General features: G+C 37.7%; 1 protein-coding gene across 1 annotated transcript; it reads right to left on the bottom strand.

Annotated features, from left to right (window-relative positions):
- LOC107666124 (syndecan-4-like) lies at window positions 1-10,845 on the bottom strand. Its single transcript, XM_016457284.1, has 4 exons — window positions 10,585-10,845; window positions 2,898-3,107; window positions 2,161-2,359; window positions 1-1,374 (listed from the first exon to the last, which is right to left on the bottom strand). Exons 1-4 carry the CDS (start codon window positions 10,645-10,647, stop codon window positions 1,214-1,216), a joined length of 633 nt encoding a protein of 210 aa, XP_016312770.1. The 5' UTR covers window positions 10,648-10,845; the 3' UTR covers window positions 1-1,213.
- Between the last annotated feature and the right edge of the window lie 2,898 nt (window positions 10,846-13,743).

Below are 13,743 nucleotides of genomic sequence, written 5' to 3'. Positions count from 1 at the left end.
AAATCTGTCAAAAGACTAACAGCCTTTGAATTTTCACACTAGTGTATATAAAACAAATCTAAAATCCAAAAAAAAAAAAAAAATAAAATTATCACATGTACAACAGTTGAGAATGGGGACAAACACCCCCGACCTGAACGCAGGCAATAAAATATGACAGTTAAATTAATACCAAAAAAAAAAAAAAAGGGAATTAAGAACATCTACAAAAACACTGAAAAAAAGTTAGTACTAGCATTGGTCATTGTTTTCAAACATAACATTTCCATAAATGTTTCTGAAAGATTCAGATGCAAAACATCTGCATTTCACAAACAGGTTTTACGCCAAAAGCGAATACCGGGATGAGATATAAGAACAATAAAAAAAAAATTATTTTGGCATTTAAATATTTGGTAAATAAAAGGCTGTCAAGAAATGGCTAAGTACCAAAGTTTTACATTTTATTCAAATGGCTATATACAGATCCCTGGATGTACAAAGTCTGTTTGCAGTGAACTGATTCTCAATCAACAACATCTGTACCTGTTAAAGTAGCTTAGCTGACGGTCAAGCAGCACTGTAGTGGATCGAGTCTCTCGTCACACAAAACCACCACAACAATGACATACAGATATAAGGAATGTACCATAACACCATGGTTGAAATGAGTATACATTAGTATAGCACACTTATTTTCAGGTTTTGCTCTCACAGAATTTAGTTTCGAACGTATACTGCATGCCCTCAATTTGGTTCCACCTCGAATGTTTTACTAAGGAAATAAAACGTTTTACAGCACACAGATTTAAAAACAAAAGACATCTGATAACGTAAAAGGCTACAGTAACCATCCCTTCTGTAGCACCGATTGTGACATTGACTCTTTTTCTTTACGGCTGGTTCAATGGTCAATCCAAAGCCTTTAACCTGTGAATGGCTCCACTGTACCCTGTAGTGTTTTATTTAGAAAAAAAATTATGGACACAATGGGCCACAAGGTGAAAAGGCAGTAAGTGTGAGAGAACAAAAAGACATCTTTTGACGCTATCCCCTCCGAGTCACTTTAAGATTTCAATGCAAATGTCCAGTCAGAGTGAATTATTCGTGTGAGGTCCTTCTGTGGTTTTTGTGGTACGTGAGAGGTTGGCGGCGGCCCATCGGGCCGAGGCACTGTGTGAGCTTATAGTTCAAAAGAGAGAGAGAGAGAGAAGGTATGTGAGGGTGGGGACGCTCATGCGTAGATTTCTGTGGTAGGAGCTTTCTTGTAGATGGGCGTCTTGCCCAGGTCGTAACTTCCTTCGTCTTTCTTCTTGAAGCGGAGAACGAAGTGAACCAGCAGGACGATGAGGAGGATGGCGAAGACCAGACCAACTGCTCCGCCCGCAATAACAGCTAGAAAACAGAAATAGAAAATGTGAGGGAGGCATAACCTTCAGACACGGCCTTAATGGACACCAGCAGCCTGCGTGGATTTTCAAAATTTACTTATTGTATTTTCAGTAATTGAAATAAATGATAAATAATTGGTGATAAAATTGAAAATTAGAAATGCTGCCTTGGCAGCTAACTGAAATTAAAGTACTAAAAAAAATTAAAATAAATGAAAGCCATGTAGAAATATAAAATAAAAAACTAATAAAAATGACATGCACTTAACTATGAAAAGCCGTTTTCACCATGGGGTAATAAAAAAAAAAATTCTCTCTCACAATTCAGACTTTTTTCCCCACACAATTCTGAGTTTACATCTCGCAATTCTGAAAAACTGTGAATCTAAAATACATTTTTTAGAGCTGTGTGACAATTAGAATTGTGAGAAATAAAGTCAGAATCATGAGTTACATAGTCAGAATTGTGAGATATAAACTCGCAATTCTGAGAAGAAAATAGATTGAAGGGTCACTATTACCTTTTTTTTTTTTATTCTGTGGTGGAAAGTCAGAATTGTGAAAAGAAAAAAAAAAGTCTAAAAATACTAAAATAACACTGGAAAATACTGCATTAGATGATAAAACATCAAACCAGTGGACTTTATTTTAGAGCAAAACCGTAAACACTGATGTACTAAAAGTTTTACTATATTTAAATATTCAAATTTTGCCGACAATATTTATTAATTGTATTTAATTTGCTTATTAAAACTATCACTATTGCAAACAAATCAAACAGTCTCCTCACCTGCAAGCACCTCTGTATTGTTGAAAAAGTTGTCTTCTCCAGCATGCGTCATGAGCACATTGCTGGGCTGGTCATCGTCTTGCTTTGGTTCTCCATGCCGGCCGACCTCATTTTGTTTAACCAGAATATCGTTATTGACAGTTGGCTTCGGTGCAAATGGACCCTCATCAGGGATCCGGTTATTATTGAAGATACCAGTCTGAGAAAGGAAAAAATGGTCACACGAAAGTCAATACAGAAGTTAAATCGGTTGCATGTACAACAAAAAAAACTGTCATATGAACAACCAGCGAGTAATTCAACTGATGGTTTCATGAGTTATAAGCATGCATAAGAAAAATGGCAATTCAAGTCCGATATGAACCGTGAATTAGTCATTTTAGACCAACGAGTCAGTCTGTGACTCAATTGAGAGTCACTTTGACATTCATTAAAAACAATCTGCTCATAAGAGTCACAAATCAGATGACACTGGCTGCATTGAATATTTGTTGTTGTATTAAACCAGTGGATAAAACGCAATAGAAAGATGTGCTGTCTGTTTAATTGCTGTAATAATAAAAAATATTATTTCAATTTAAACAAATTATTTAAAGAGCATTTCACTTTAAAATGATTCACTTGTTGTAGGCAAAAACCTCATTAAGATGCATTGTTTCGTTTCCTAACAGGCATTTCTGTAGTATCTCAATAGTTGTTACTCTGTTTGTCATCAAGAAAAAAAAAATCATATCTACCTCGCTTTCTGTGGGCTCATCTAAAAACCCAGAGCCTGAGCTATCATAATCATCATCATCTTCATCATCATAGTCATCAAAGCCATCCTCATCATCAGTTGGGTTTAAATTAGCAAACTCAAAGTCTTCATTCGGAGAGTCGCCAGAAGACTCCAGATCCTCATTGGACAACTTGTTTTTCAGAGGTACCCATGTTTCTGTTTCTCGTACCTACAAAGAGAAATAATTTACATGAGAAATTTACGCTTGGCACCATTTGTTCCAAGACAAATCACCAAAGAAAAATGTGCAAAATCACTCTTTCATAATGTAATCCAATGCAAACATCAGAAATAGAAGGAACAGTCACTATTGAGTGACACAAGAATGATTTAAGACCTCATCAAATCAAAACTGGAGTTTAAGACCTGGTGTAAAACATCTTATATCACTTTAAAAGTTATGCAGGTTACTTTTGTTCTGAGAGCACACTTAATTTAATTAAGACACACCAATGCTGTTAATCACGTTAACAGAGCCAATCACTGCCAATGAGTTTGAACAATTAATGAACTAAGCCTATTATCATAACAGGAGGAAGTAGATAACACAAACTGATTTATGTTTTGTCTGCTTTTCCTCTTTGTCTCTCTCTCTCAAGACTCTTTCCAAGAGTCAAGACTGTTTTCACTGTTGCTATGGTTGCAGGACATCAAAACATTCTTTTTTTTTTAAATAAAAATAAAAGATTCTAAATTCTATTCTGAATGGCACTCAACTGTGATTCACACTATTGTATTACAATCAATTCAGTCTTAACCTTAAAGCGAGTTGGAGAGGTAAGAGGCAAGTTAGTGCAGGTTTGGCACCATTGTGTAAAACGATGCAAGAATTCAATCGGACAGGGGCTGAGGGTCTTTATCAGTCTCGCTCTCCTGCTCGCTGTCAAAAACAGATTTAATCAAACCTGACTCACATACCGGGAAAGCAAAAACATTCATAATGCACAGGTGCGCACTCATGGCGTAATCACCTTAGACAAATTTCAAACACACCTTACTGAGGATTTCAGTAAGGCAACAATGACTTCAAGTTTATTGCAAATACAAGTTTTTAAAAACAAATCCAATACTCAAAATGGCTCTAGACACAAAAGGGAGGTGTTTTTAAAATGGAGACCGGCGAGACTGACGGACTCATTTTCCAGGAAAACCAGGATCATGTAAATGCCACATGAAACTGCAAGTCAGCTCTAGCCTGCTCTGTTGTTCGAAGATAATAAAAGAAAAAGGGAGAGCGAGAAACAGAGAACGACAGAAACCACAAGAGGGTGTGGGGAGAGAGGCCGACATACTTTATGGTTTTCAGCCTTACAGTGCTGTGAAACCCCACTCCAAAATCCCCCTACATTATGATATACTGAGCTCTGAGGAAAAACAAACAAAAAAAAAAAACTGTATAAGAAAGTACAGCGGATACCCTGACTGTGAAGAGGCGTAAAGCCGTGGTTCAATTAAACCGATGCTTAAATTCTCAAAAGCAACCATTAACTTCTCAGTAAATGTATATAAGCCACTTGAAAGAGTTGTAAAAAAAAAAATCCCACAGCCCAAACTAAAAGCTCTAGACCAAGACGGACTGCTAAAGAAAGTCCCTCAATTTCTCAGTCGCAATGCAGGAAATAATGCTTTTTGTCTTTAATTTCTCAGCAATAACCAAAAATACCCTCACCAGCATTTAAAAGAAACAAAACCAATACATAAAATAACAACAGCTCTTAAAAGAATCATAGTTCATTTAGTTCACCTAAAATGACAATTCTGTCATAATTTACTCGCCCTCACGACGTTCCAAACCCGTATGACTTTCTTTCACACAAAAGAAGATGTTTATCAATGTTTGTGCTGCTTTTGTCTAAACAATGGATGGAGACGGGCGCTGTCAGATCCAAAAAGTACAAAACTAACAATTAAAGCAGTCGGAAAACTGGTGCACAATTGAGCTTGAACTGAAATATAAATTATTATTCATGTCATTGATTTTGCTAATCATATGGCATCAGTGACTAGTACAGTAAGTCAGTCATACAGATTTGAAACGACATAAGGGTAAGTAAATGAGTAAAAGCTTTATTTCTGAGTGAACTATACCCTTAGGCAACCCTCATGACAGCTGTATCATATGAAGATGACAAGTATGACTATGGCTCTTATCCTCAAAGTGAGCGGTAATGACGGGGAGGGAGAAGCCTGTGTAAATGAACCAGCTTAGTAAACCAGGCCCAAATCAAGACTAGCAAAGCTAGGAGCAAATCCGACCATCTGCTGATAAATGGGATCACAATGGGAGACGCAAAGAGAAGATAACTCAATCAGTGACTCATCCATTACTGTGATAAACTGTCCATGGTGATCAGGCGATTATTCACTGTTTGAGTTTAAAGGCCAAAATTTAAATAACCACAACTGTTTGCATCTTAGTTTTACCAAGCAACTTCTGAGTTTGAAAAGTCACAGAAAGTCAGAACATTTCACAAAATGACTCCTCAAAATGCCTAGATTCAGTCTGGGATTCACATTACAGATATTATCCGCTGTTGTGGTTTGAAGACTCTCCTTGTTGTCCTTTCAGGTCACAACCAATTACAGCCTCAGTCGTCAAGACAAATGTTGTCTGTCGCTCCCACCAATCGGATTTACCAGTGTATTGTGTGTCATATGATCTCCTCATGAGATACACTCCTCACCCAGGACAGAGTGAATGTCCTACTTTGCACACAAACACACTCGCATGTCAGGAGAATTCCTTCCACCTTTACGGGAACTATTTATAGCTGTGTTTTCCTTCTTACACTCCCAGCTGAATCTCAGCAGCGGGGCGGAAAGACTCACCTGCCTGTTAAACGATGCGTCATTGTTCAATCACACGCCAAATTCTCACCCCAACACCTGTTCAAAGCCCTGAAGCATTAGTGCATGCGAAGGAAACAGGATTGGACTCTTCCTTCGAAATCTTCAACTAAACCAAACAAAAAGGACTATTCAGGCTCATTGTTGTCAGCCTCTATTCTCTCACACAGGAAGTGCGATCACCGATCACGCTTTCCTTCTATCTGTTGGTGGCTTTCATTAATGAAGCTTCTCACCATTAAGTCAAAGACTGTTTAATACACAATGAGCCATTCTGAATAGCCCAAACAATCAGTATTGTGTAATCTGGACATGAGGAGTTCAAGCTTTCTGAAAACAGACCTTTCCTGACTGGCTAAAACCTGAAGTTAACAGAGACCTAGATTGGATTCTGGGATCAAAAATGAGCCAAATACATTCTTGGTGGTTTCCAAGAGATTCACCAATGAACTATATTACACATCTCTAAAGAATAGCACCCATATCACACTATTACACCTATGTGCATTCAACAGGAAACAACCACGTTCACAGGTAAAGTTGCAAACCTATTTAATATATCCTATGCATAATTACACTTTAATTACTTTTTATAGCAAAAATGAGATTAACACTTACACACTGCCAAAAAAAGATTTTGATTCAGATGACAATTTTGAATGAACATTATTGCATTAATATTATGTTTTTATTTATAGAGCACATTTAACGCAACAGAAGTTGACCAAAAAAAGTGCTTAACAATAAGAAAGTCAATTATCAAATATATTATGAAAGTAAAAAGAAAAGAAAAATCAAATAATAAGTCTCAAGACTAGCTTTAAAACCATCCAATAATGGGTGAGGCCCTGAATTATTATTAATACTATACATGAAAGGACCTATAAAAGAGCATTCTGAACAATTACAAGACTCAAGAAAACAACCTGAAAGGTAATCCAGGATACTGCAAGTTAGCAATACATGTGTTATTAGATGTGAAATACCACCGTGTTTGTAGGAACATCAATGGGGTGATTAGACTCCCAAGATTTCTTCAACTCAAGTCTGGAGACCTGAGAAACACCCAGACGGGTGTTTATTTGAAGAATTGGCATTTTCAGGAGTACAAACATTTACACGCCAAGAAAGACAAAAGGATGGAATTGCCATTGCTTAGGGGGAGGGTGTAGTCCACAAAGAAACTTTACTAAAGACTAGTAAAGCCAATTCAGATGAATACAGATATCACTAACCTAATTGCTAATACGTTATGAGCAGACTATTAACTACTACTTAAAGGGGTCATATGATGCTATTTAAAAGATCATTATTTTGTGTATTTGGGGTAACAGAATATGTTGACATGCTTTAATGTTCAAAAAACACATAATTTTTCAAATACTGTACATTATTGTAGGTCCTCTATGCCCCACCTCTCTCAAACACGTCTGTAACACCGTTCGTAGTTCGGGAAGGAGGCGGCGGGAACCGGCGTACATTTAAACACTTTAATAAAATAAACCAACAAAATAGCGTGACAGCCCCTCACGGACGACTGTCGCGCACAAACAGAACCAAAACACAAAATAAAATCCAGGCCTGGTCCTCTTTCGTCTTGCACTGTCGTCACTCCTCCTTTTATCCTTCCGGAGCTCCTCCATGGGACTCGAGACCGGTGAGTGGTGCAGGTGTCGCTCATTATCAATTACTCCACCGGCCCCGCCCCCACTCGTCACAACATCGTTTTCAACAAAGCCCCTCCTTCCGTCAAGCGCAGTCTGCTCTCAGTTCCCCTCACACACACACACACACACACACACACGACGCGTTACTCTACGCTGCGCAAAACTCCGCATTTGAACAGTCAATAGCAAATACTTAAAAATAATAACAAAACATACTTACAGTCGCTGATTCAGAAGCAACAGATTGTCATAGCAAAGTCGGAATTGACCCTTTTTTTTAAATTTTTTTTTAGAAATAGCCTTTGTGCACAGCCAGCCTTGTACTCTCCTAGGTTCACAAAACTGTCGTCCATAAAATGCGTTGCACAAATTCTAACATTTGGGTTGTGCTGTTCTGTTGTAAACAGATCTTAACAATGACTCATTGAATCTACTTCCGGAAGGCCAAATAAAGTGCTGCAGATTTGGGCGACATTACGCAAATATTTCCACATCGTGACATAGACATGTGGTGGCGTGTTTGAACGAGGCGTTTTAGCCCGGTCTGGATCAGCCTTCTCTTTTAGATAGAATAAATCCTTTTGTGGGAGACTTTTTGAGCTTTGTAACTCTGCAGATCGTATACATGCACAAACAGCTACATAACACATTAAAGAAAAGGAAAAATAGAAATCGCATCAGATGACCCCTTTAAGCACAAATAAAAGGATTAAAGTGCTATCATTCACACCAATAAGCAGAAAAAAAGAAACCGGCCAAGTCAAAAAAAGAGGAACCATCACTATGAAGGACAGCTGGTGGCTGGTTATCAGCATTTCCAACTAAAGCACGACTGGCATATGGTTAATAGCTCCACAAGCAACAGAACTGGAACGGTGACGGATGTGGTCTGCTAAATGACTCTAGAACACACAGGATTCCCTTTACATGGCCTCAAGATATTCCTTTGGACTTACAAAACAAGAGCAGACAGCATAAGGCATTGCATTTATTTTCAATAAACAACTGCGTTCACTAGCAGAGTTGCTGTAATAACTAAAATTCTTCTTTCACCCAAGCGGCAAATAAAACTCTCGTTCAGTGCCAACATTCCAGCCTCAAAAGCGATTTAATAGGCCAGTGGACAGCAATGCAGAAAGCATTATTACATCCTGGCGAAAGTATTTATCATGTCCACTGCCTTTCAACAGCCATTCAGATGAGCTTTGCACCCTAATAACAACTGAATAAATAAATAAAAGCAAACCTATTCATATGCAAATCACCTCATGCCTAATTCATAACAATCATTAGCAAGACAACTGGCATGGCCATTACACTTAAAATAATTAAATAATAACCGTTCATGTTATCTTTTAAGATAATGATTAAGCTATTAAGGTGACAAAATACTTTATGTAATAAATCTAAAATGATTTTCCAACTTTTAAATGAAAGATTATTGGAGTATTTTTTATAAGAAAATGTAAACATACTCATGTTTAATTCAATGTGTTACTTGCCATTTATTTGTTTGTGAAATTTACTAGCAATTCCTGAGAGAAAATTGTTACTACACCAACATTAATAGCTAGAAAGACAAACTGGGAAAACAAACAAACCAAAATATAAACAAAAACGTTTGTCACATACAGGTATATATAGGATACAAATCCCGAAAAAAAAAAAAAAAAACTCTTGGGAGGTTATCGATATCACTGCCACTTTTTTTTGTTTGCCCAACATGTATCTTTCTAACTAGAGATTATATTTTATATCAGCTAAGGTGGTGAAAGCTACACTCAAATATTCAAATATAACCAACCCCAATGCCAAATCGAGAATATTCACTCATACTTTGCCTATTACTGAGGTTTAAAGTGTCGTTGTCATGTTGAGTTTAAGCCACACAAACTTGTCCAGTGGCTAAAGAGGAGGGACCTGGATGAAAGTGGTGGACCATTTAAATCCACCGAACTGTGTGAAATCCCAAAAGAAGGGCTGGTCAAGGTCAGGAGGGGTCACATTCCTCAGGAAACGCTAAAGAATGGAGAGGGAGGGGGATGAAAGGAACACAGACTCTTCTGCATGATTTTGAGGAATGCTGCGGCCTTCTCTGCCTTGAAGGACAAGGCCTGTGGTGCGTGTGAGCTTGTTCTCACATTCCCACCCGAGATTATATCACACCATCCGATGTACTACTAACAGCACAGCTGGTTTACTGTTCTATTACCCATGGATTACACAATATTACACACTAAAACCATCGACAGACAAGGTCAAGACGCAATACAAAAGCTGCATCTGTTGGTGTTTAAGTGTAGATAAAGATCTGCGGCAACACCTTTCCAAAGGTCTGTGAGAGAATGGAAGGTTTGGGCCCAAAAAATTTGCATTTTGACTTGTGTGAGGGTGTGTGTGTGTGGCTGGCTGACTGACCCAGCAAGCACACTGGGTGGCATTTGTCTTCTATTTCAGCTCCAAAGACATCTGCAGCAACCTATTCTTTTGAGTTATGAAAGAACTGGCCAACACAAAGCTGTGGCATCCCATTCACAGGTGCTCCAGTGGGTGATTCCATAATGAACAGATGGAAAATTAAACCTCGTGGACTGAATCCAGTCTAATCAAATAAAGCTATAAAAAAAATTCCTGAGGGCCAAAACTGTCACATGAAAACCAATGCTACTCATGAGGTTACTTAAACAAATACGCGCAAGACTAGTTTGGTGCCAAAAGCCATTAAACTATTCTCTTAAATATATTTCGTACACACCTACATAAATATACACGCACACAAATTGAATATCACAACTCCACGACTAATTGTTCATTGTCTAATCTTACACTTGAGGTTTATTTGAGGTGCGCGCCCATTGGAAAATGCGACCAAAGACCGAGAAGACTTGTCTACACGTTTGACAATTAAACTAAAGCTAAATTATTCATCTAAAGTGTTACGTTTGTTGAACATATAACTTAGAAGCCTTTGTTGTTTCAACAGGTCTGTTGTCAGGGAGCTAAAGCTTTAGCTAGCACAAGTGTAACACCTTTTTTCCCGTCATTTGTAATTAAAGAAACCAATTTTACTCGATTATACCCTTAGTATCTTAACTGAATGTAATATAAAGTTAAAATTCACAAGATACTCACCGATTCAGCGAAAACAACAGCAGCAGCCGCAGACAAAACCAGCATGAGGTAAACTTTCAACATCTTCTCTTCAAAATAAAAAGCCCCGATGCCGAAAGTTGTTGTCAGTTTTCCGAAGTGAATCACTTCTATAAATCAAAATAAACCGGTCCTGGTTTTGTAACTCCTTTTTTTATGTCAATTCAATGAGATTTATATCGCGTATTTCTTACTGCTATCCTCTGTGTTTGTACGCAATATTCCTGTGTACTGATTGATCCAGTTTGGTTTTATTTAGAGCCGTGACCAACCTAAACCCGCCCCCTCTTCTTGTGCAGCCAATCAAGACACAGCAGAAGCAGTGACGTGATTTTCGGAAACTCCGGACGCAAGAGGTTTACAACACAATACATTAGAATCCATCATGACGACGAAGTTGTAAACAGAAATTTTACGATGATTAGAATACGTTTTTTTTTTTGACTATATAAAACAATTGTTTTAAGATTAATCTCTTATAAATGCAAAATCCTCCGTTCTCTGACAATTACACGTGGTTAACGTACTTAATATCCGTCCTTAACTGACCAAAATGAAATTATGGAATCATGACTAGCATGTTTGAGGAAGTTTTAGGAAGAAGAATTAGGAAAGAGAGACGCTCGTGGAAAGTTCAGTGACATAAACTTCCGGGATTTTTTGAGAGTACTTTTTTGATTGTTCTTCCCTTTTCCCTTAAGCATTCTGAAAAACGAAAACCACAATGATATTTAGATGCTATTGCTGATAAAAATAGTTTTATTTTCTGTTCTTTTTTCTTCTCTACTGACAGAAGTTCTTAAACTAGACCAGATGGCTTGCTGGTCTTAGTTGGTTTAAGCTGGTTTTAGCTGGTCGATGGTCTCCCAGCCTGATGGTCAGCATGCTGATCTCCAAAATCCTCCAGCAAACTGACTAGGCTGAGACCACTTAAGACCAGCAAACCATCTTACCATTTGACGAGTTTATTTTCTTTTTTCGTTTCATAAATGTCAGTTACATTCAGGTTTAGGTGGTGTTGCGTCATAGAATTAACAGTTGTCATTTCCACTAAAAGGCGTCAGTTTGGTTCTCATCCAGTCACAGTAACTGGAAAATGATGGAATAACTTGCCACAGCATTTCTATTCTAGCATGACTTTGAACTTGAAACCACTTTTGCAAGTCCCAACATGACACTGTCAGTGAATAGAGCTTTACTCCCAAGTCCACTTTATTACAGTAGGCTAGCCTAAATCATCTCCTGGCAATCACTGAAGTCATCAATTCTTTGTAAAGTCATTAGAAATATACTCTATTACAAAGAGTTAGGCTTTTTTTTTTTTATTAGGTTAACCATCTAAGCATGTCTGCAATGTGTCACTATTTATGATTCCCTATTAGTAAGAATAGTGGCTTAGAATGCAATGCAAGTCACGTAATCAGTTAATGAAGACTGTCATGCTAAAGTCTTTCATGTATGTAAATGGTCATTGTATAGGACTTAAGGTTCAGAAATAATACTTGCTGTGTCAAAATCCTCTTAAATGCCTAATTTACCTGGCAAACCAACTTGATTCCGATTCAGATTGACTTGTTAGAAGTGACTGGGTGAATGTGATGGTATTACAACTGACATAATACTCTAATCTTGATTCTAATCTGAATAATTGTAAAAACTCAAACATACATTATTATTAATGCAATGTTAACAATCTATATATACATACACTCATGCACTTCTACAGCAGTTCTCTTTATATATTTCAAAACAACAAATCACCAATTATCTTCTTATGTCCTCGTTGTCCACCGAGGAATCTTGCCGTATTTCTTGCTTGACTACACTATGTGTTCTTCACATCTGCTCATACAGCAAAGTTTAAACATCAACTTCAGATTGTTTGTAAAATTGTGGAAAGCTCTTCTACGCTCAAACCAAGTTGTAAAAAGTACAAGCTGCGTCACTGACCTGCTGCTCATGAGGTCTCAGACGGTCCTATATTAAGAAGTGCGAGAAGAATCTGGCCTGATTTCAGCCTTGATTTGTTTAGACTTGGACTAGAGTACATTTTAAACAAAGTGAAGGAAGTGTTCTGAAAAATGCAAGAGATGAACATGTTTTTTAAAGATGGTATTTGCCTTAAGACTGAGAGTGCAGAGTGAAATACATTTGTGAATGCATACAATGTGAGAAATGCGGACATAAGCAAAACAGGACTTTTGACAACAAAAATAGCCATCAATCATAGTTATGATCTAACTTAACATCGCATACTTATTAGTGATGCATTATGTTCCTTATTTAAGGGTCAAAATAGGGCGCATAAAGCATCTTAGAAATGTGATAGTTATGAACCAAAAGCTTGTGGTGAATCTTCATTCTTAGTTATTTCGTAACTCACTTTCAATTGTAATTCATTATTTAAGCAGAACAGACAAGTGCGCTCCATATTCTTCAATATATACAATTCCACCTATAGGCTTGTGTTTAAATGTAACATTTCAGAGCTCATGGGTTGTCAGCGTTGCTATTATGCCGTCATTGATAATCAGTTCTTGCTGCTGATCCAAGAGCAACGATGGAAAAGTTTAGGCAGAGGCAGTAAACACTGCAGCTCGGGTCAGCTCGTTCAAGCAGTTGTGGCAATCAAATCCACATGGTGTACATTAGAGAGAAGCGCCTGGCTCAGTGCTGCTGTACGCTGGCCTTCTCCACATCCCCGCCTCGACTTTCACTCAGTCATAGTCCATCTTTTGTCTCCATGTAAAAAGCAAATTCCACTCAACCTCTGACATAGTCTGACACACATTCCAATTCAAGCACAACAATGGAGGCCTTTGTGCTGCTCTGCTGTGTGTGCGCGTGTGTTTGTTTTTCATTTTTTATTACACTCTAGATGGGCTAGAAAGTTGAATCATGTAGCCATATTGCTGGTATGTGTATGATCTCAGAACTCCTCTCCATAACAAAAAAACACACACACACAATTGCAAACTTTATGACTGTTTATGGTGGAAAAAAAGACTATGGTGTTGTGTGTGGTCCCTTCGCTCTTTTGTGTTACCTGTAAATTTCTTTCTTTCTTTCTTTCTTTCTTTATTTATGTGTGTGTGTGTGTGTGTGTGTGTGTGTGTGTGTGTGTGTGTATATGTATATATA

Source organism: Sinocyclocheilus anshuiensis, unplaced genomic scaffold, assembly GCF_001515605.1.
Source record: "Sinocyclocheilus anshuiensis isolate Anshui unplaced genomic scaffold, SAMN03320099.WGS_v1.1 scaffold447, whole genome shotgun sequence".
Taxonomy (NCBI): domain Eukaryota; kingdom Metazoa; phylum Chordata; class Actinopteri; order Cypriniformes; family Cyprinidae; genus Sinocyclocheilus; species Sinocyclocheilus anshuiensis.
This window is presented reverse-complemented; position numbering and strand designations above follow the sequence as displayed.